We start from the raw sequence: 22,123 nt of genomic DNA, 5'->3' as shown, positions 1-22,123 counted from the left end.
TGAGGCAAATTCAGCTTGGGCAAAATGCAAAATCTTGGCAGGTAGGTATGAAATAAAAGTCGAAGTGCAGATTTGTCAAGGACATTCTAGAACTTGAAGTAACTCTGAGACCATTGCGAGATTAGGATGAGGCAAACCTGGAATTATGGCAAACCTGGGACCCGGGGGTCTGGTAGTTTGTGTCGATTTGTTATAAGGTGGGATTTGACTTTGAGATGAACACATGCCTGAGTCAAATCGGTTTATGCAAATGAACGAGGCAGAAAGGCTGGTGTTCGGGATTTAATTGGGGATGGGTGACCAGGGTGTGTAATCCGCTGCGGCCCCATGGGGTCTGGGTGCTGGAGGAGGTGCGCGCCTGGCGCGCGGGGCGGGCGCGAGGTCAGAGGCTGAGCGCGCCCCTGCTCTGCTCGCGGGCTAGCTGGGGACTGGCAGGAACCGGAGCAGCACTGCCGCCTCTGGCGCGTAGGCTCAGGCGCCTCCTCCCGCCCCAGTCACTGTGGCTCTGCGCAGGCTGCCGGCGGCTGTCCTTTCCGCCTCTGGGGGAAGAAAACGCTGTTGAGCTTGAACCATGGCCTCGGGTCGCAGGGGTTGGGACAGCTCCCACGAAGACGACTTGCCGGTGTACCTGGCCAGGCCGGGCACCACCGACCAGGTCCCGCGGCAGAAGTACGGGGGCATGTTCTGCAACGTGGAGGGCGCCTACGAGAGCAAGACTCTGGATTTCGATGCTCTGAGCGTGGGGCAGCGCGGCGCCAAGACTCCCCGGAGCAACCAGGGCAACAGCCGCGGTTCTGGGGGCCGACCCGCGGTGGAGGGTGACACCCCGCGCAGGGGCCAAGGCCGGGAGGAGAGCCGGGAACCGGCGCCCGCGTTGCCCGTACCCGCCGGGGTGGAGATCCGGAGCGCCACCGGCAAGGAGGTTTTGCAAAACCTCGGCCCCAAAGACAAGGTAAGAGGACCCCCACACTTGTCTTGCCCTCGCTCCCTTCTCAGCCTGGGGTGCCAGGACCCGGCCACAACTTTCTTCAGCTCACTTTGCACACACAGTGAGGGACGGGGTGGGGGGTGGGGCGGGGGTGGAAAAGGGTATTTTCCTCCTGTGGAGCGACCTCTTAGGCTCAAATCTGGCCTTGCGCCTGTCCCCAATTGTAGCATCTTCATGTCTGCGCACTGTACCTGGCTTCGCTCCCGCATCGCACCCCCACCCCACCCCCCAGGGTCATGGATTCTGGGTGGGTGTGTCAGCCCTTCTAACCTGGGAAGGCTTAGTGATTTCCACCCTCTCTCTGGCTGAGTAACTGCCAGAACAATTGTCTTGCCGCCTCCCCCACCTCCAGTCCCCCTCTGGTTTCAGATTAAATCACTGCTGTCTGCTCGGGTCACCAGGGCACTGGCTGACTGGTGTTGGGGAAAATGGGGTCATCTCCACAGAGCCCGCATGAAAATGCATGCTAGATGGGATTCCCTTCTCACTTTTCAAACCTCGCCTCTGTCCCTGAAACTTTGGGGTGTGGAACCACTAGACTAAACACTCGAATCTCGGTGCCTCTCTTTCTGTCCTGGATCGACATTTCACATCTGTGTTTGTAAGGAGCAGATTTGTGTACAAAGCTTGGCGTGAGACTGGGTACTACAGGGATCCAGCTGACCGTGGAAGAATATCATTGTATTTTTTAAAATAGGCGAGTGTGAAGGGTGCACATTAAACTGGCACGAACTATAAATAATTCCCTGCTGAGCTTACACGAGCCAAAGCCAATTTCTTGTGTGTATTTTTAAGAAACTCGTGTCAATCTGAACTGACACAAGGGGCATTGGAATCTAGCTGGCCCTCATTCATTCGCTTATTTCATGGAAAGTCAGAAGTTTAGAAATTCAAGGCCTGGGCAGGGTTAGGACATTCAAAGTACGAACTGACGACTTTGAATTGAGAAATAGTAATCAAATACGTCATCCTAGTCTAAGATAATGGCTGAAAAATCTCTCCACATAGATTATTCTGCCCTAATACTATTGTTAATAATAACCTGAAATAGAAATGCCTGCCTCGGTGCAATTACAGTTCATGCTTACCCAAGTTTTAGATATTTTTCCACTGAAAAGCAGTGAGCCAGTAAAAGGGCCACATATCTCTCCACTGTTTGATTTTTTTTCCAAGTTAGGAAAAAAAAAAAAGCTTTAACTCTTGATACCACCAGGGGAAGGAAGTAGTGAAGTTAGTGTTGTTTATAGGTGCCATTGGGAACCCATGTCAATGTCCTTTGGAATCACTCATTTTCACATCATCCTTAGAATGTGGGATTCCTCTAAGCTCAGCTGAAATATATATATATATATATATATATATATATATATATATATCCATATCCTATGGTACTTTTGGAAAGCCTTTGTCTGCTTCCTAAACTGAAAAGTGGCCTTGTATGAAGGTTACTGCTTCTCTTTGGTTTTAAGTTGATCAATCTTGATAATGTCCCCCTTCCAGGCGCTGCTGGGTGGGAGGTGATGGAAAAGCTCTGTAACAATTGCTGTGAGTCAGTGTTATTCCCCAGGCTGGAGCAGCTCTGATGTAAGCCAACTAATGTGCTTGGTTTGCAAGACTGAGAAATGGTAAGGAGAGAGGGGGAAAATATGTCTCTTTTAAACCCCAGCAATTCTCTTCCTTTCCTCCCTTTTGCAAACCCTATATTTTTGGCTCCTAATTGAAAAATAATAATACAACAAGAGCATCAGCAGGATTTTGAGTGCAGCATGGTTATTTGTAAGTTTGGGCTTTCTGTCAGCTTCCAGGCCATGCTATTATATCTAATTTGATTGAATCACGCTGAGGTCATCTACTTTATACTTGATGCCTATTTCTTTGAGGATTGCGATTGTGTTTTTGCATCTATCTTTGTGGCTGAAATGCCTGGCACATCCAGGATGACAAATGTTTGATGTTCTGGGCCTCGTAGGGTATGTGCCTCACCACGTGTAAGAACTGGGGTCTGAACCCTGTCACTCTGCATGGGGAAGCTCCAGGGTTGGTGGAGCAGTGCTGTAGTGTTCTCTCAATCTCTCTCTCAATAACAATAAAAAACATGAAAACATTGACCCAGGAGAAGTAGAATTGTGAAGTCCTGGCACTGCCAAAAAATCAACAAAACTTGTCATCCTAAATTAAACCTGTCTTTTTTGGTACATATATGCAGAATGATCACTTGACCTCAGTTTAAATGCAGCCTTTTCAAGTCTACCTTATGAGTAACTTTTGCACAACTTAAAAAAAATAATTAAATCAAACCCAAATCTGTCTACCTGTAGTTTCTACAGACTATTGTGAGTTCTGACTCCGGAGATAGAAGAATTAATATGTGTCACTATCCTGAGATCTCTTTTCTTTACTGGGGTCTTGCATATACATAGCTTCATTGCTCCTATGCCAACTTTTACTTTATTTTTTAAAAATTCACATAGACAGAAACAGAGAGAGAAAGACATCACAGTACCAGAGCTCCCCCCCCCCAGTGCTTACATTGTGGTACTGGGGTTTGAAGCTGGGTCATATTCATGCATTTTTGGCTAGGTACCTGCTCTAACTGGTAAACTTCTTTTTCTCTGATCTTATTCAAGAAATTTAATGGTTTTGAGCATGTGGGTTCCTGTGTCTGTCAGAAAAGACTGGGTTATGCTCTAGTAACAAACAATCCTCAAATCTCAGCAATTTAATTGTTTTCTTTCTTTCTTTTTTTTTTTTTTTAATAATTTAGTGCTAGGGACTGAACCCAAGGTGGTGCTGAGCAACCTCCCAGCCTCATTTTACCATTCTTTCTTTCTTTACTTATTTTTAATATTTCTTTTCTTTTTACCAGATTTTCTTGCAGTTAGTTCTGTGCCTACCTGACTCCACAACTCTGGGTGACAATGCTTTTTTTTTTTTTTTTCTAATAGAGGATGAGAGTGAAATAAAGACAGAGAGGAGAGACATCTGCAGCACTGCTCCACTGGCTCTTGAAGCTTCCTCCACTGCAGGTAGGGGTATGGGGACATAAACTCAGGCACATGGTAGTGTGTGTGTGTTCTACCTGATGAACCACCACCTGGCCCCACCAGTCCTTATGTTTTAGAGAAGAGAGCCAGAAAGACACAGACAGAGAGGAAAGACTCCACAGCACTACTCCACCATCCACAGAGCTCCTCCAGTTCCATCCATGATCTTCCCATGTGGTGCTGGGACTTGAACTCATGGCCTCCTGCGCAGGTGTACACTTGCTCCACTGGGTGAGCCATTTCCGGGTCATCAGTCAATGAGTAACGGTTTACTTTTTACTCCTGCTACTTATTGTGGGGGAGGCAGGGCACTTCTCTTCATCATTGCCTGAGTGTAGTGGGAGCTGGTGTAGATTCTAGCTCCCTGTGTCCATGGTGGGGGCAGGATATGACACATGGCTCAGTTTTAACCGTCATGCTGGGGTCCTGCGCTCGACTTAATATTCCATCACCAGAGCAAATTATTTGTTTCTGTTAAACTTTAAAAGAATTGGGAGAAGGCATCCTTAACATGATCCTGTAAGAAAGGTCAGACATATTTAGGAATTTTTTTTCAAAAGATGTAATTTATTAGTTCACTTGGATAGTGCGCAGCTTTGTCATGTATATGGTCCAGATTGGAGCCTGGTCCTTGTGGCATTGAAGGAAGCTTCAGTGCTCTCATTCACTCTCATTCTCTTTCTCTCTCTTCCTCTCTACTTCTCTGTCTATCTAAAAAGAAGAAATAGGGGGTACGGCGGTAGCGCAGTGAGTTAAGCGCATGTGGCACAAAGCACAAGGACCAGCGGAAGGATCCGGGTTCAAGCCCCCGGCTCCCCACCTGTAGGGGAGTCGCTTCACAGGCGGTAAAGCAGGTCTGCAGGTGTCTGTCTTTCTTTCCCCCTCTCTGTCTTCCTCCTCTCTCCATTTCTCTCTGTCCTATCCAACAACAACAGCATCAATAACAATGATAATAATAACTACAACAATGGTAAAACAACCAGGGTACAAAAGGGAAAAAATGGCCTCCAGGAGCGGTGGATTCGTGGTGCAGGCATGCAGCCCAGGCAGTAGCCCTGGAGGGGAAAAAAAAAAAAGAAGAAGAAATAAACAACAACAAAACAAAATAAAGCTGTATTTATTTCTTGTTATGAGAGAGAGGTAGAGAGAGAGAGAGCTAGCTCACTGCTCAGCTCTGGAATATGGTGGTACTAGAGATTGAACCTGGTGCCTTTGAGATGTCAGGCATGCAAATCTATTCTACTACAACTGTGCTTTCTTCTTGGTGGGATAGTAGTAGTTTTGGTATCACTCCTAGATCTAGGTCCTACTGTGTGAAACCTTATTCAGCCCTCACAAATGATGCATCCCTGACCCTACGTTTAACTTGTATGCTTGCTTTTCTCATCTCCAAAGTGAGAAAAACAGTGACTACTTTACACAATAGTAAATGTGCAATATATATTAACTACTGCTAAGCTTCCATCTCTGTGTATTTGTTCTGTATGTATTTGAGGCAGTTCCTGCATCCTCCCTGAAATTCATTCTTCTTAGCGCAAGGACCAGCGCAAGGATCCCGGTTCCAGCCCCTGGCTCCCCACCTGCAGGGGAGTCGCTTCACAGGTGGTGAAGCAGGTCTGCAGGTGTCTATCTTTCTCTTCTCCTCTCTGTCTCCCCTCCTCTCTCGATTTCTCTCTCTGTCCTGTCCAACAGAGACATCAACAACAATAATAATGACCACAGCGGGGCTAAAACAAGGGCAACAAAGGGGGAAAAAATGGCCTCCAGGAGCAGTGGATTCATGGTGCAGGCACAGAGCTCCAGCAATAATCCTGGAGTCAAAGAAGAAACAAAAAAACAAAAACAAAAAAAAAAGAAGAAAAGAAAAGAAATTCATTCTTCTTAGCCTTATTATTCCTGGCTTTGTCAGCTCTCCCTTATATGAGCTTCTCACCCTTCTCATTTCCTTTTCAGGTTTTACTTTTATCTTGTAAATATTCTTCAACAAAGTGCAGTACCCAGAGTTGAATGCATTGTCCCAGCTGGGATCTGACCAGGGAAGAATTCATTAGGACTGACTAGTCGAGTTCCTTGGTATATATGTAGCATACACTTCTTTAGGACATGATTTTACTGAGTAATTCAGCATCCACATTGCTTTGTTATCACCATAGTAAACTCTGTCATCCAACCCTTCCCACACTTGTTCATGTAAGCTGCCATTAGTCCATGATGTCTTTATGTCAGCACATCCGAATTTTAAACACTATCAGTAGGGAAACTTGCTTTAGTGTAGGATTTCATTATTATCACATCTTTCTATTATAACATGATAATTTTGAGTCTTAATTGTATGACATGGCATCTTTTTCCTACTTTTTTTTTTTGCTTGTCATCACTAGGACTTTACTGCTCTGAGCCAATTTCTTTCCTTTTTTTTTTTTTCCCCAGGTAGAGAGACAGAGGGAAAGACACCATAGCACTGAAGCTTCCTCCAGTACAGTGGGGGCTGGATTCAAGCCTGAGTCATGAAAATGCAAAACAGGCACATGGCACATAATGGGCTGCCCTGTCAGCCTCCTGCCTCACTTTGGATCCTATGCAAATTTATGATAAGTACCTCTTTTGGGATACTTTTTATAGGCCAAACATGATTGTATTTTCCCACACAGAAAATTATTTTTATAGTTAAGGTGATTGAAATCCAGATGAAGATCTACCAAATCATCTAGAGATTACGTGGGTAACTAGAATTCAAAGTCTGATTTTTCTGGTCCCCAAATCCACTCTCTTTCTTAAGAGGGAGGCTGCTTCTCTAATGAGCCTGCCCATTGTGTGTGCTACTGACAAGTTAATACAGTGCAGGGCAAGGTCAGCTTTTCCATATTCGAGAAATCTTTCTGCTTGCCACCAACATGTTATTCAGGATCCTGGAAGATCAGTTGCTCAGCCTTTTCACAACAGTTGTTGCAGAGTCTTTATTTTTCCAAGTTGACTGCAAAGCTGTCAAAAGAGATTTTTTAAAAAGAAGAAGAAAGTAAAAGTCTTGATAAAATCAAAACATGTTTTTGTCTCTAGCATGCCTAATTATTAACTCCTTCCCCCTTCGAGGAAATGCACGTACAAATGAATAAATTATGATGGTGTTAAATAACAGAAGTGTCTGGCAGAATAAAAGTATAAAATGTCTCTAAGCTTAGACTACAGATGCCAGATCCTAGATTCTAGATTTGAGATATCACAGGGTGGCTTGTATTGTAGTTCTGGACCTACCTATGAACATTTTGTTGAATTTTGTCTTTTGATTTTTTTCATGCTAGGCATTCATATGACCTAAATCTGCATGCAGCTTTATATCTGTCTTTTTTGAGAATGTGTTCGGGAAACAATTCTGAGAGTAAATACTTTTCTATCAAGATGGTTTCTATGCACTCAGAATGTTTCTAGCAGTGACTAGACTAAAGGGAGGAGAATTATGATATATGGTCTGCCAAGAGCAAATGATGCCGCGGAGACTTTGTCATCCAGTGAAAACAAAGTAATGACATTATGATTACATGGGTCTATTGATAACTCCCTTTCAGGAGCTGTGGGCCACTTCTAGTTCCCAGCCTCCCATGTGGGCCACTGTTGTGCAAAATGTTTCCTTTGTGAACTCATCTGGGCATGTGGGTATAGGAGGAGAGGACTGGATACAAATGAATGTGGTTCTTACCATTTGAAATATGCCCCTTTTTTTGTCCTGGGCCAATATATTTAAGAAATGGAAGCTCTCCTTATCCTGCGTAAATATAATTCTAAGTTTGCAAAGGCATGTCTAGTCAACTGATTTTTTTTTAATTTTATTTTCAGAGAGAAATAGAGAGGGTAGAAAAGACCACAGTATCAAAGCTTCTTCCATCAATGTGGTGAGGGCCAGACACAAACCTGGGTTGTCCACATGGGAAAGCTGAGCAAGCTATTTCACTGGCCCATGTCTGGTGATCTGGATTAAAGTCTTGTCATAGAAGTGGATTTTACAAGGCTGCTTTGACAAATAAAAGTTCCCACTTAGAGGCTAAGAAAGAAGCCCTTGTCTACCTGACCCTGAGGCCATGCTTGAATCTGCATTTACTCACACAAATGTGAACATGTTTGAAACCTTTCACAACTTTGCTTTAGTCCAACAGTAGGCATTTGAGGAACATAAGAAAAAAAAAGTGTCTTCCAAGTAATGCTTCCATTGGCAGTGTTCCCTCAAAGTAATGGTCCCTGGAGTCAGGGTTCTGCTGACGGTTCTTGGAAGTAATATTGAAAGCAGCCAGAGGACTGTCTGAGATGGTTTCTGTAAGATATTTCTATAGCAGATTATCTTGATGATTAATTTGCCTGGGCATTAGCCCTACAAATAATATTCCTGTGAGGTAGTGGATAAAACTTACTAGGAATGGGAGATCTGCCTAAGGAGACTCAGCCTGTGACTGAAAGCTCCAGTCTAACATTTTGCAAAGGAAATTGAAGGAATATTGAAATGTATAAAAAATTTTTACACATTAAGCTTTAGGCTGATGAAATAGCTCACTTGGATAGTGCACTCAGTTTGGCATGGGCACAGCCCAGGTTTGAGTCCTGCACCCTTTTACACTGAAGGAGACTTCAGTGCTATGGTGTCTTTCTCTCTGTTTCTTTCAGCCTGAAAAAAAAAAATCTGCATGGAGTAATGAAACTACAGTGATGACTGAAAACATACAAATAGGGAGTTGGGCTGTAGCACAGTGGGTTAAGCGCAGGTGTAGCAAAGCGCAAGGACCCCGGTAAGGATCCTGGTTCAATCCCTGGCTCCCCACCTGCAGGAGAGTCTCTTCACAGGTGAAGCAGGTCTGCAAGTGTCTGTCTTACTCTCCCCCTCTCTGTCTTCCCCTCACCTCTCCATTTTTCTTTGTCCTATCCAACAACGATGACAACAATAATAACTAAAACAATAAATTAACAAGAGCAACAAAGGGGAATAAATAAAAAAAATACAAATAAACAACTACAAAAAAACCCCAAAAAACCCAAAACCAAAACAAAGAAAAATGAAGAAGAAAGGGCATTGAAGTTCTAGTCAAATGTAATGTTAGAATTTCTGATGTGAATTCATATGACATTAGAAGAGAAACTTAGGGAGTCCAGCGGTAGCGCAGCGGGTTAAGCGCACATGGTACAAAGCGCAAGGACCGGCATAAGGATCCCGGTTTGAGCCCCCAGCTCCCCACCTGCAGGGGAGTCGCTTCACAGGTGGTGAAGCAGGTCTGCAGGTGTCTATCTTTCTCTCCTCCTCTCTGTCTTCCCCATCCTCTCTCCATTTCTCTCTGTCCTATCCAACAAGGACAACAACAATAATAACCACAATAATAAAACAACAAGGGCAACAAGAGGGAATAAATAAATACATATTAAAAAAAAGAAGAGATTTTACTGAAGCATAAATTAAGGCAGCAAAATGAACTGGATAAAGCACAGCAGTGTTAGCTCGAAGAACTAACCATTAACTAGTTATTTCCTTCTCCCTGCCCCTTATTCTCCTTTCTAAATAAAGCAAAGGGGCTGGACTGTCAGGCCGCTATGATAAAGATCCAAGCTTTTTTGATTGTCATAGTTGGACACATGGTCAGTCTGTTTAATTTTATAAGAAACCTTCAACAACAAGATCAGAAGGGAAAACACTAAGCAGAACTTGGTCTGGAGTTGGTGTATTGCACCAAAGAAAAAGGTTGGGGTGGGGGGTTGGGGGGGGAGGGGTCAGGTCCTGGAACATGATGGTGGAGGAGGACCTAGTGGGAGTCCTACTGTTATGTGGAAAACTGGGAAATGTTATACGTGTATAAACTATTGTATTTTACTGTTGACTGTAAACCATTAATTCCCCAATAGAGAAATTAAAAAGAAAGAAAGAAAGAAAGAAAGAAAGAAAGAAGGAAGGAAGGAAGGAAGGAAGGAAGGAAGGAGGGAAGGAACCTTCAAACTGTCTTGTATAGTGACTGTCCTTTTGCATCCCTCCCAGCTATGAATGAGAGTCCCTGGAGCTCCATATCCATGCCAGCACTGGGTGGTGTCACTGTTTGAACTTGGGCTATTCTAATAGGTGTGAAGGGGTAGCTCATTGATGCTTCAATTGCAGATCTTTAATCACAGAGGGAGGATGTTGAATTTCTTTTCAGATGCTTATGTGTCACTGAACCTACATCTATATATCTTCTTCGGTGAGGTGTCTGCTCCAGTCATGCCAATTTTCAAATTGCATTGTTCATTTTCTTTAAAAATTTTTTTTATTTATAAAAAGGAAACATTGACTAAACCATAAGATAAGAGGGGTACATATCCACACAATTCCCACCACTAGAACTCTGTATCCCCTCCCCTGATAGCTTTCCTATTCTTCAACCCTCTAGGAGTATGGACCCAAGGTCACTGTGGGATGCAGAATGTTGAAGGTCTGGCTTCTGTAATTGCTTCCTCGCTGATTGTTCATTTTCTTAGTGATGAGTTAAAAAATCTCCTGGAATTTTGGAGAAGAGTGCTTTAACTTATCTGTTCAATTCTCTCTCTTTCTTTCTCTCTCCTTTAATGTAACACCAGAGAATGAATTCAGGTCCTTGGGTATATGCAGTACCAGTGAGCAGCTTCCTGGGCCCATTCTCCCCCCCTCCTCTCCCTCCTCCTCCCCTACCCCCTTTCTCCCTTCTCCCTCTCCTCCCCCTTTTCCTCCTCCCTCTCCTCCTCCCTGCTCTTCCTCCTCCTCCTCATTTTTTCTTCTCCCTTCCTCCCCCTCCTCTCCTCCTCCCCCTCCCCCCCTCTTCCTCTTCTTCCTCCTTCCCCTCCCCCTCCTTTTTACCTAGAAAAAGAAGAGGGAAAAAAGAAGGGAGATACTATAACACAGGTCCACCATCTATGGAGCTGTTCCTCCCCACACCTACCTAATATAGTGTGAATACTATGAATGGTAACATTACAGGGTAAGTTACCTCCCTTGCCTTATTAGATATGTTTCTTTAAAAAAAAATTTTTTTTTTGTATTATCTTTACTGGATAGAGACAGCTAGAAATAAGAGTTGGGAGGAGGAGACAGAGAGGGAGAGATAGAGAGACACCTGCAGACCTGCTTCACCTCTTGCAAAGCATCCCCCCTGCAGGTGGGGACTGGGGGCTGGAACCCAGGTCCTTGTGCACTGTAACATGTGCACTAACCAGGTGTGCTACCACCTGGCCCCCTAGATGTGTTTCTTGCATGTATTTTCTTTTGGTCAATATTTATCTTTTTTTTTGGGGGGGGGGTAATGGTTTACAGTACAGTTGTCATATGGGTATAATTTCTCACCTCCCTGTGAAAGTTCTTTATACTCTCACCGACAATTTAGGTCTTTTTCCATCATCATGAAACACAGCCCCAAGGTTCTCTTCACCTGAACCCTTCCCTCTTCTTTCCCATAGTCTTTTGCTTTGATGCAATACACCACATCGAGTCCCAAGTTTTGTTTTGTATTTTCTCTATCCTTATTTCTCGATTTCCACCTATAAGTGAGACTATTGAACATTTTTTTCTTCTTTTTGGCTTACTTTTTTATTCTCTTGATGTTATCTTTTGCAGAGTGGAAGTTTTCAAATTTTATTAAGATTCATCTTACCCCTTGTATCTTGCATGAATTCTGTGATTGGTGTTTTATCTAAAAGTCATTGTCATTCTTTTTTTTTATTTAAGAAAGGATTAATTAACAAAACCATAGGGTAGGAGGGGTACAACTCCACACAATTCCCACCACCCAATCTCCATAACCCACCCCCTCCCCTGGTAGCTTTCCCATTCTCTATCTCTCTGGGAGCATGGACCCAGGGTCATTGAGGGTTGCAGAAGGTAGAAGGTCTGGCTTCTGTAATTGCTTCCCCGCTGAACATGGGCGTTGACTGGTCAGTCCATACTCCCAGTCTGCCTCTCTCTCTCCCTAGTAGGGTGTGTCTCTGGGGAAGCTGAGCTCCAGGACACATTGGTGGGATCTTCAATCCAGGGAAGCCTGGCCAGCATCCTGGTGGCATCTGGAACCTGGTGATTGAAAAGAGAGTTAACATACAAAGCCAAACAAATTGTTGAGCAATCATGGACCCAAAGCTTGGAATAGTGGAGAGGAAGTGTTAGGGAGGTACTCACTGCAAACTCTAGTGTACTTCTGCTTTCAGGTATATATTTTGCAGTAGTTTATGGATACGTGTGCACATAAGCTCTCTCACACAGAAACTGGTGTATATCTAGGTTATGGGACTTTGTTAGAAAGTGAACCACCTGAGATGAAATTAGAGTATACTATGAAAGGAAAGGTCTCACCCGAGTAATGAAGCTGAAGGGTTGTCATTCCACACGTGAAGTCTCTGGACACAGTCTGAGGTGAAGCATGTAGAGGTGGCAATCGTTGCGTTGGTTAGGTTGTGATCAGCGGATGCAATATTATTTGGTATGGATTGGGAGAGGCATACGGGAAAGTGGGCCCTATCCAAGGGTTCCAGGACTGGGGGAAGTAGAGGCTCTATAGTGGAGATGTGAGGTTCCTGCTGTAATTTGGTCAGGTCCTGCTTTTAGTTTCCCTTTCAAACCTTCTTAGTTAACTTCTGTTGATGAGTGGGATCATCCCATACTCATCTTTATCTTTCTGACTTAGCTCACTTAACATAATTCCTTCTAGCTCTGTCCAAGATGGGTCAGAGAAGGTGGGTTCATTGTTCTTGATAGCTGCATAGTATTCCATTGTGTATATATACCACAGCTTTCTCAGCCACTCATCTGGTGTTGGGCACCTGGGTTGCTTCCAGGTTTTAGCTATTATGAATTGTGCTGCTATGAACATAGGAGTACACACCTCTTTTTGGTTGGGTGTTATGGAGTCCTTGGGGTATAACCCCAGGAGAGGAACTCCTGGATCATATGGAAGGTCCATGTCTAGCCTTCTGAGAGTTTTCCAGACTGCTCTCTACAGAGGCTGTACCAATTTACATTCCCACCAGCAATGTAAAAGGGTTCCTCTGTCCCCACATCCTCTCCAGCATTTGTTGCTGCTGTCCTTTTTGATGTATGCCATTCTTACAGGAGTGAGGTGGTATCTTAGTGTTGTCTTAATTTGCATTTCTCTGACAATCAGTGACCTAGAGCAGTTTTTCAGTTTGTTAGCCTTTTGGATCTCCTCTGAGGTGAATGTTTTGTTCATATCCTCTGCCCATTTTTGGATGGGGGTCATTGTCATTCTTATAGCCATAGGTTTTCTTGTGTATTATTTTTTCTGGAGGTGATCAGGTTTAGTAATGAGTGTCAGATCTATGTCTAGATTTATTTTGTTGCATGTGTGTGTGTGTGTGTGTGTGTGTGTATATACATATATATATGTATGGCATTGTTCCAGCACTGTTGGAGAAAGATTATCTTTGCTCTATTATACTGTCTCTGCTCCTTTGCCAAAGATCAGTTGACCTTAATTATTTGGAACTATTTATAGGTCTTTCTTCCTTTCCTTTTTTTTAAAATCTTTATTTTATTTATTTATTCCCTTTTGTTGCCCTTGTTGTTTTATTGTTGTAGTTATTATTGTTGTTGTCGTTGTTGGATAGGACAGAGAGAAACGGAGAGAGGAGGGGAAGACAGAGAGGAGGAGAGAAAGATAGACATCTGCAGACCTGTTTCACCGCCTGTGAAGCGACTCCCCTGCAGGTGGGGAGCCGGGGTTCGAACCGGGATCCTTATGCCGGTCCTTGTGCTTTGCGCCACCTGCGCTTAACCCGCTGCGCTACAGCCCGACTCCCCTTTCTTTCTTGTTCTTAATGTGGAGCCTTACACATGTACAATTTCTTGGCTATTGGGCAGCTTTTTGCATTCAGATAAAGACACAAAGAAATGGGAAAGGAAAGGAGAGATACAATAGCCCCTGAGCTTCCCCTGGTCCTATGGTACCTCCCTGTGGTGCTGATGTTTAAACCCATGCTATGAGCATGCCAAGACAGGCATCCTACTTGGTAAGCTACCTCTCTGGGCCATTCAATTTCACTAAGTTGTTGTCTTTACTTCTGTATCTTTATTGTAAGTTCGGTAATGTCAGTTCCTTCAGATTTCTCACCATCAGTATAATGTTAGCAATAGTTTTTTAAAAATGTATTTATTTATAAAAGGAAACACTGACAAGACCATAGGATAAGAGGGGTACAGTTCCCACCACCAGAACTCCGTATTCCATCCCCTCCCCTGATAGCTTTCCTATTCTTTATCTCTCTGGGAGTATGTACCCAGGGTCATTATGGGGTGCAGAAGGTGGGAGGTCTGGCTTCTGTAATTGCTTCCCAGCTGAACGTGGGCATTGACAGGTCGATCCATACTCCCAGCATGCCTCACTCTTTCCCTAGTGGGGCAGAGCTCTGGGGAAGCAGGGCTCTAGGACACATTGGTGGGGTTGTCTGCCCAGGGAAGTATAGTTGTCATCATGGTAGCATCTGGAACCTAGTGGCTGAAAGGAGAGTTAACATATAAAGCCAAACAAATTGTTAACTAATTATGGACCAAAGGCTGGAATATTGCAGATGAAGATTTGGGGTCTCTGTTTTGGAAATAGATAGTAGGTCTATTTTGGGTATGTTCCAAAGGACCCATGACTTTATTAGTTTTTGCCTGACCCTGGCATCTGATATGAAGGTGGACCTAAGTTATTGTCTGGGAAAATAATGTCATGGCTAACAGGCTAGAAAGCTGGATGAGGGAAGAGAGTAGCTCCCAAATATGGGAAAAGTGTATAAATATTGTTGACTATAAAGCAATAGTTTCTGTTTGTTTGTTTGTCTCCAATAGATGTCCTTTATCAAGTGGAGGAAGTTCCTGAGGAGTTGTGTTTGCATGTGTGAGTGCTGAATTTTGTCAATAGATTTTTCTGCACTCTTTTATATATTCATGTGATTTTTTCCTAATTTAATCTCATGATGTGATGGATTATATCAACTTGATAATATTGTACCAGCCTTGTATATTTTGAATAAATTCCAGTAGGTAACGATATATGTATTTTTTTTTTTTTTTGCTTCCAGGTTCTATTGCTGGAACACAGTGCCTGCATGGTTATAACATTCCAGTGGCTATTTTCTTCCTCCTTTGTTTTATTTTTTTTTTCTCTCTCTCTCTTTCTTTTTTTTATAGAGATGAGCTAGAGAGGGAGAGAGAGAGAGAGAGAGAGGAGACACCTGTAGCACTGCTCTACCACTTATAAAGCTCCTTCCTAAAGGCACCTTATGCAGTGATTGAGGGCTCAAACCCCAGTAAATCATAGTGTAGTGTGCACCCTACTGGATGAACCACCTCCTGGTCCTCTGATAGCGGGTGTTGTTCAGAAAAAGAGAATGCACACCAGGAGATAGCTTCCCTAGTAGAGCACAGGTTTCCATGGACAAAAAATGGGGTTTGAGCCTCATGGGAACACCACCCCTGGCATCAGGAGAATCTTCATGAACGGTGGAGCAGTACTACTATGTTTATCTACTTCTCTCTATTTCTCTCTCTGAAATTCAAAGGGGAAAAATATACTAAGGGTAGAGGAATGGTGCAGCTGTCAGACTCAAGTGGAGTCTGCAAAAGCAAGTAAACAAACAAACATCCCTGACCAACTGGCAAGGGAATTTTCTTCTCCTTCTTCCTCTTCCTCTTCCTCTTCCTCTTCCTCTTCCTCTTCCTCTTCCTCTTCTTCTTCTTCTTTTTAAAAACCATTTTTATTGATAGTGGGGTTAATGGTTTATATTATACTCATTGACACATGGGTACAATTTCCCACCTCCCCATAACAAGCATCTGCAAAACACTCTCACACCCAATTTGGATGCTTTTCCACCATCATATACCCTAAAGCAAACTCCCCAAGCCTCTCTGTTTCTCTCCTTCCCCAGAGTCCTTTGCTTTGGGGCAATACACCAAGCCCAGTCCAAGTTTCACTTGGTATTTTCCCTTTCTGACCTTGTTGCTTAAGTTCTATCTATGATGGAGATCATTCAGTGTTCATTCTTCTCTTTTAGGTTTATCTCACTTAACGTGATTCCTTCATGTTCCTCTGGGGAACTCCTTAAGCTGTTCCTCTCCTGGGAATATATCCTAAGAAGTTCCTCAAGTTTTAACTGTCGGAGTTGTCTACTGGCTTTTCCAGCCATCCTGCAGTTACTGTTCAGCTTTTCCTACCTGGACTCTGGGGTCCTCAAGTGTTTGCTGTAGGCTTCAGCTTCAGTCATCTGTGTTCTCTATCTCCACCTGTCTGTCTCTAGAAAGGAGCACAGTAGGTTTCCTTACAACTTCACTTTTTTTTACTGGATCTGAGAAGACATCTGTATTTGTCAGCCTGCTCAGGTTTTCACTTGCAGTTGGGACAAAGTGCCAGCTTCTTATTCTTAGCTTCTCACATGCTGGACTGGAAACCCTGAACTGTTTTTAATTAAACTTCAGTTAGAGTGGATTTTTTTTTTATAGAACATCAAAGACTTTCCATCATATAATTTAAAATGTCGATAGAGTTCTTCTGTTTCAGTGGCACATTTACATTTTACTTTTAGTTTTGATTTCTTTTCATTTGCTATTGTAAACAAGCATCTGACTTTCTAACTAAATCTTGTTATTTAACTAGAAATAGACAATTTCTATATACTCTATAATGTACAAAACATAGAATACATTGGGAAAATGAATTTTCTTTTCAATCCTGTTTGCCAATAGAACTTTCCTAGAAATGACCTTGAATGGTGTGTGGACATTTTCATATTGAACATGGGGTGGTCATTTCCTCTTTGAAACTGCAAAGACAGGAGGCCAGGGTCAGCCAGGAGAGACGTGTATAAATCCTGTTAGAAAGAAGTATATAGCTTTGTTTATACTACTGAATAGCAGATGAGATTCAGGAACCACAAAAGTCAGTTAAGCAGGGACACAGTGAAAAGCATGGGTTGATTTTTAAGTCTGAACTGGAAATGAAAACAAAGAAGGTTATATTATAGAAATTATAGAAGTGGATCCATTGAAAGAAATGAATTTTTCTCTACCCAAGTTGTTCTCAGTGTAAGATCTCGATTTTACTAGATATGATATTGGTGGTGTATTTTTCTAAAAATTCAATTTATGGATTTCTTACTTATGCAAGACTCTCACTGTCTGAAAATACAAAGCTCTACAAAAATGTGCTCTTTTATCTACATAGTAGGAAAAGAAGTTGTATTTGGGAGAGGCTCTGTATGATCATTCAACTAGAAACAGACAGTCAGGATTTATACCTGGAGACTAGCTGATTGCTTTTTATATACTACTTTGCTATTGTCCTTTTTTATTTTTGTTTATTCATTTATTCAACAAGATACATTTTCCTTTTTTAACTTTAATTTTGTTTGATAGAACAGAGAGAAATTGAGAGGGAAGGGGATAAAGAAGGAGAGACAGAAAAACACCTACAGCACTGCTTCACCATTTTTGAAGCCTCCCCCCCTGTAGGTGTGGGCCAGGGGCTTAGATCTGGAATCCTACCCATTCTAATGTGTGCACCTAACCAGCAGCGCCACTGCCTAGCCCCACTTACTTTTTTAAATATTAATATTTTTGATAGAACAGAGAGAAATTGGGAGGGGAAGAAAGATAGGGAAAAAGAGAGAGACTTGCATCATCACTCATGAACCTTCACCCCTACAGTTGGGAAGTAGGGGCTTGAACCTGGGTTCTTGTGCATAGTAACATGTGTGCTCAAACAAGTGGTGATGCAACTCTCTCTCTCTTTTTTTTTAATTAATGGCAGCTGGGAGTCGGGCTGTAGCGCAGCGGGTTAAGCGCAGGTGGCGCAAAGTACAAAGGACCGGCATAAGGATCCCGGTTCGAACCCCGGCTCCCCACCTGCAGGGGAGTCGCTTCACAGGTGGTGAAGCAGGTCTGCAGGTGTCTATCTTTCTCTCCTCCTCTCTGTCTTCCCCTCCTCTCTCCATTTCTCTCTGTCCTATCCAACAACGACAATAACAATAATAACTACAACAATAAAAAAAAACAAGGGCAACAAAAGGGAATAAATAAAAAAATAAAAAATAAAAAAAAATAATGGCAGCTAAGAATTGCTATTATAGACCCAGGTGGTGGCAGACTCAATAGAGTTGCGCATTTTACAATGTGCAAGGACCTGGGTTCAAGTCGCCAGTCCCCCCACCTGCAGGAAGAAATTCATAAGTGGTGAAACAATGCTACAGGTATTTCTCCTATTTCACTCTCTAGGTCCCCCTTCTCTCTCAATTTCTGTCTACCAATAAATAAATAGATAAACATTTTAAATAAAATGTTGGTATTAGGTCGGATTTAGCACCTAGAACTGACCTGGCTAAGAAAATTGTTTAAAATAAAGTGTCTCCCACAAGCAATTTCTGGAGAGGAAGAGGTTGGGACTTACAAAATGAAACAGCAAAGTAGAACTTGGTGATATCCAAGTGGGGAATACAGTAGCTTAAGGCAGAAATCACAGGGAGTGAGGAGACATTAGAAAGAGGCCTGGAGTTAGAGCAAGGGCAGGAAGAGTTGGTGATGTGCTCAAGACAGGTGCCATGATCTACCTCAAACACCTAATGATACATTTACTGGGTGCTGTGGCTTGCTTGTGGGTCAGCATGATTTAAAGCCACCTGTTAAAGGAAGGCAGTATTCCAAGGATGGTGGCAGAGATAGGATTAAAATCCACTAGACCAGGAGTCCACCACTGGTCTAGTCTCCATCAATGGCAGAACCACTTGGCTTTTTCATGCAGCCAGATTTGACCCAATAAAAAAAGGATATGATGGCTGGAAAAAGGACCAGAAAGCTGGATCAGGGAAGAGAGTAGCTCCCAAATATGGGAAAGGTGTATAAATATTGTTAACCGTAAACCCCATCGATTTCATGTGATTTGGGGCCCATAATCATCTTAGGAGCCTATATGACCTTTTCATCCCTGTAAATCTGAGCTCACATTCTGTGGTCATGAGTAGGAATATTCCACTCTGGCCCAATTTCAGGACCCATCTTCCTCAGGTGGATGAGAGTATGTTGTCCAGCCTCCCTTCAGAGGATGGAACATTCTCTACCGTGTTGATCCAAGTTGAGGGCAAGGTCCTATGGGGGCCCACAAAGGAGTCTATTGTGTTGTTTCTGAGAGCCCCGCCCCACTAGGGAAAGAGAGACAGGCTGGGAGTATGGATCGACCTGGCAACGCCCATGTTCAGAGGAGAAGCAATTACAGAAGCCAGACCTTCCACTTTCTGCATTCCACAATGACCCTGGGTCCATAGTCCCAGAGGGTTAAAGAACAGGAAAGCTATGGGGTGGGGGGGAGATGGGATACAGAGTTCTGGTGGTGGGAATTGGGTGGAGCTGTACCCTTCTTATCCTATGGTTTTGTCAATGTTTCCTTTTTATAAATAAAAAAAAGAAAAGAAAAAGAAAAAAAATAGGGGGGATGCGATACTTCTATTGGGTTGGGAGAGAGGGAGAGGAGCTATTTTCCTCTAACTGGTATTCCCACATCCTCTCACTTAGGTAGAAATAAATATAACTAACTAAATGGAAAATGGTGATGGATGGTTACTTAGTGAACAGGGAAGAATGAAGCTGGTGAATGATGATGGTCTCTGAATGATGATGATCTCTCTTCAGCAGTTGGTAGAGAGGGAAATCCTCTCCAGAGATGACCTCTTTTCCTCACACCACCATGGAAGAGTGAGGAACCCAGCCAGTACTTCAATTACAGAATCTTTTAGTGAGGTATAGGGAGCAAGGGATTTGAAATAGGTGTTGAATATTTAAAATGAAGGTATTATCATGCAGTGCAAGATATTAGCTAAGAGTTTGCAAATAATGGCGAAGTGCCTCTCAGTTGTCTACAATATGTGTCTATACATTTTTTCTTTAAAGATGCAAATAAATATTTTAGGCTTGAGGGCAAAAAGAAAGTTGTCTGAACAGTCATATAGCAAAGCCATCCTTAGGCTATACAGGCCCTACATTGATGGGTGTGGTTGTGCGCCAGTAAAACTTTATTTGCAAAATCAACTGATGGGTTGGATGTGACCGAAGGAAGATAGCTTGCCAGGACCAGAGAGGTAGCTCAGGCGAGGGCATGTGTCTTGTCCTGTGCTCAGCCCATCTTTGAACCCAAGCACCATTCGAAAGGTGCCATGTCTCAGAGGTAGCTCTGTGCTGTGGTATCTCTTTCACTCTACCTCTTTCTGTCTGAATGAAAAAAAAAGGCCTGAAAGTGGATCCACAAAAAAGAAAAAAAAAGTTTTCCAGTCCTCATCTTGAATATAAGAAAAGGAGCAGCTGTATGTGCACATGTGTATATATGCATGTGAGCACAAGTTTTAGAGTGGCAAAGGAACCCATAGCTACATTTCAGTTGTAAACCAAATTTTGGATATATAACTGATGTCCAAAGACAAATGAATAGTTGAGAAAGTTGTGCGATATATACACAATGGAATGCTACTCAGAGATAAGAAATAATGACATCTTCTCTTTTGCTGCACCTTGGATGGAATTTGGAGGAATCATGTTGAGTGAGATCAAATAGAAGGAGAGGGTTGTATATCAGATGATTTCACTTACAGGTGGAAATTACAAAACAAAGGAAAACACCAGGAGAAACTTAAACTCGCTATGATGTACAGGAGCAGAACCAAAAACTCTTAACAGTGGGTCAGGAGAGGGTAGAGAGGACAGGAGGGACCTAGTGCGAGAAGGCAGAATAAGACTTTAGATGGCAGGGAGTTGGGCTGTAGCGCAGTGGGTTAAGCGCAGGTGGCGCAAAGCACAAGGACCGGCATAAGGATCCCGGTTCGAACCCCGGCTCCCCACCTGCAGGGGAGTTGCTTCACATGTGGTGAAGCAGGTCTGCAGGTGTCTATCTTTCTCTCCTCCTCTCTGTCTTCCCCTCCTCTCTCCGTTTCTCTCTGTCCTATCCAACAACGACAACAACAATAATAACTACAACAATAAAACAACAAGGGCAACAAAAGGGAATAAATAAAATAAATGAATAAAAAAATTTAAAAAAAAACTTTAGATGGCAGTAGGGTGTGGCTGAGAGAAGCCTATCACAGAGAAATGAGAAGCTATTTGTGTGGCAACAGCTGTGTTATAAATTATTTTAAGTGATCAAAAAAAAAGGCGGAGGAAGAGTTAGTAATTTGAGGTATGGCAACTACTTAGATTCTAAAAAGGCTCAATATCCTTTATTCCCTTTTTAGAATGTGTGAGGTTTGAACAGGAGACTTATGACACAGATCTGACAAAGAAGAGATGAATGATGCAAAATATTTTAGAGACTGCATTTTATAAAGTGGGGTTGAAGCTTAATGAGAAAATAAAAACAGGAGAAAGGGGGAAGGGAAGCTGAAGTGGGTAACCTGGAAGTGCCAATGGGAAAGAAACAGAGGAAGTCTTAGTGATTAGAGAGAAGGAGGTCAAACTTAAAATAAAACTCCGCAAGAGCACAGGATAAAAGCAAAGTGTGAAGGCAGAAAACAGCTTGGAACTGCCAAGACATGGGGCAGGTGGAGAAGTCCTCTTGGACTTGTGAACAGAATGTGAAATCTTTGAGTGAACAGGGAAATTGTGTGGTTGGTTTACGGAAGACACATCAGCAGATTCATTTGCTTTAATCATCTACAGTCCACATATGAGCAAGTTTCTTTCATCTCTTTACTTACTTCACTTAGCGTAATGACCTCCAGTTCCATCCATTTTGTTCTGAATGATACAATCTCTTCTTCTTCTTCTTTTAAAAATTTTTTTATTATCTTTATTTATTGGATAGAAACAGTCAGAAATCTAAAGGTAAGGGGTCATAGGGAGAAGGAAAGAGAGATCCTTGCAGCACTGCTTCACCACTTGCAAAGCTCCCCCCTGCAGATGAGGACCAGGGGCTTGAACCAAGGTCGTTGCACATTGTAACTAATGTGCGCTCAACCAGGTCGCCACCACCTGGCCCCATTTTTTTTTTTTTTTTTACCTAGAGCACTGGCTGATGATGGTGGTGCAGGGGATTGAACCTTTGATTTAGGAGCCTCAGGCATGAGAGTCTCTTTGCCTGAACATTATGCT

At 42.9% G+C, this 22,123-nt stretch overlaps 1 protein-coding gene across 1 annotated transcript in view; it reads left to right on the top strand.

Moving 5' to 3' along the window:
• Positions 1-386: 386 nt before the first annotated feature.
• Positions 387-22,123, top strand: part of DPYSL3 (dihydropyrimidinase like 3) — a 139,930-nt gene continuing 118,193 nt past the window's right edge. The window contains exon 1 of the mRNA XM_007516363.3: positions 387-952. Coding sequence (XP_007516425.1) covers positions 572-952 — 381 coding nt within the window. The 5' untranslated portion in view covers positions 387-571. The remainder of the gene's footprint in view (positions 953-22,123) is intronic.

This window comes from Erinaceus europaeus, chromosome 2, assembly GCF_950295315.1.
Source record: "Erinaceus europaeus chromosome 2, mEriEur2.1, whole genome shotgun sequence".
Taxonomy (NCBI): domain Eukaryota; kingdom Metazoa; phylum Chordata; class Mammalia; order Eulipotyphla; family Erinaceidae; genus Erinaceus; species Erinaceus europaeus.
The sequence above is the reverse complement of the archived record's forward strand: the minus strand, read 5'-3'. Positions and strand labels throughout refer to the sequence as shown.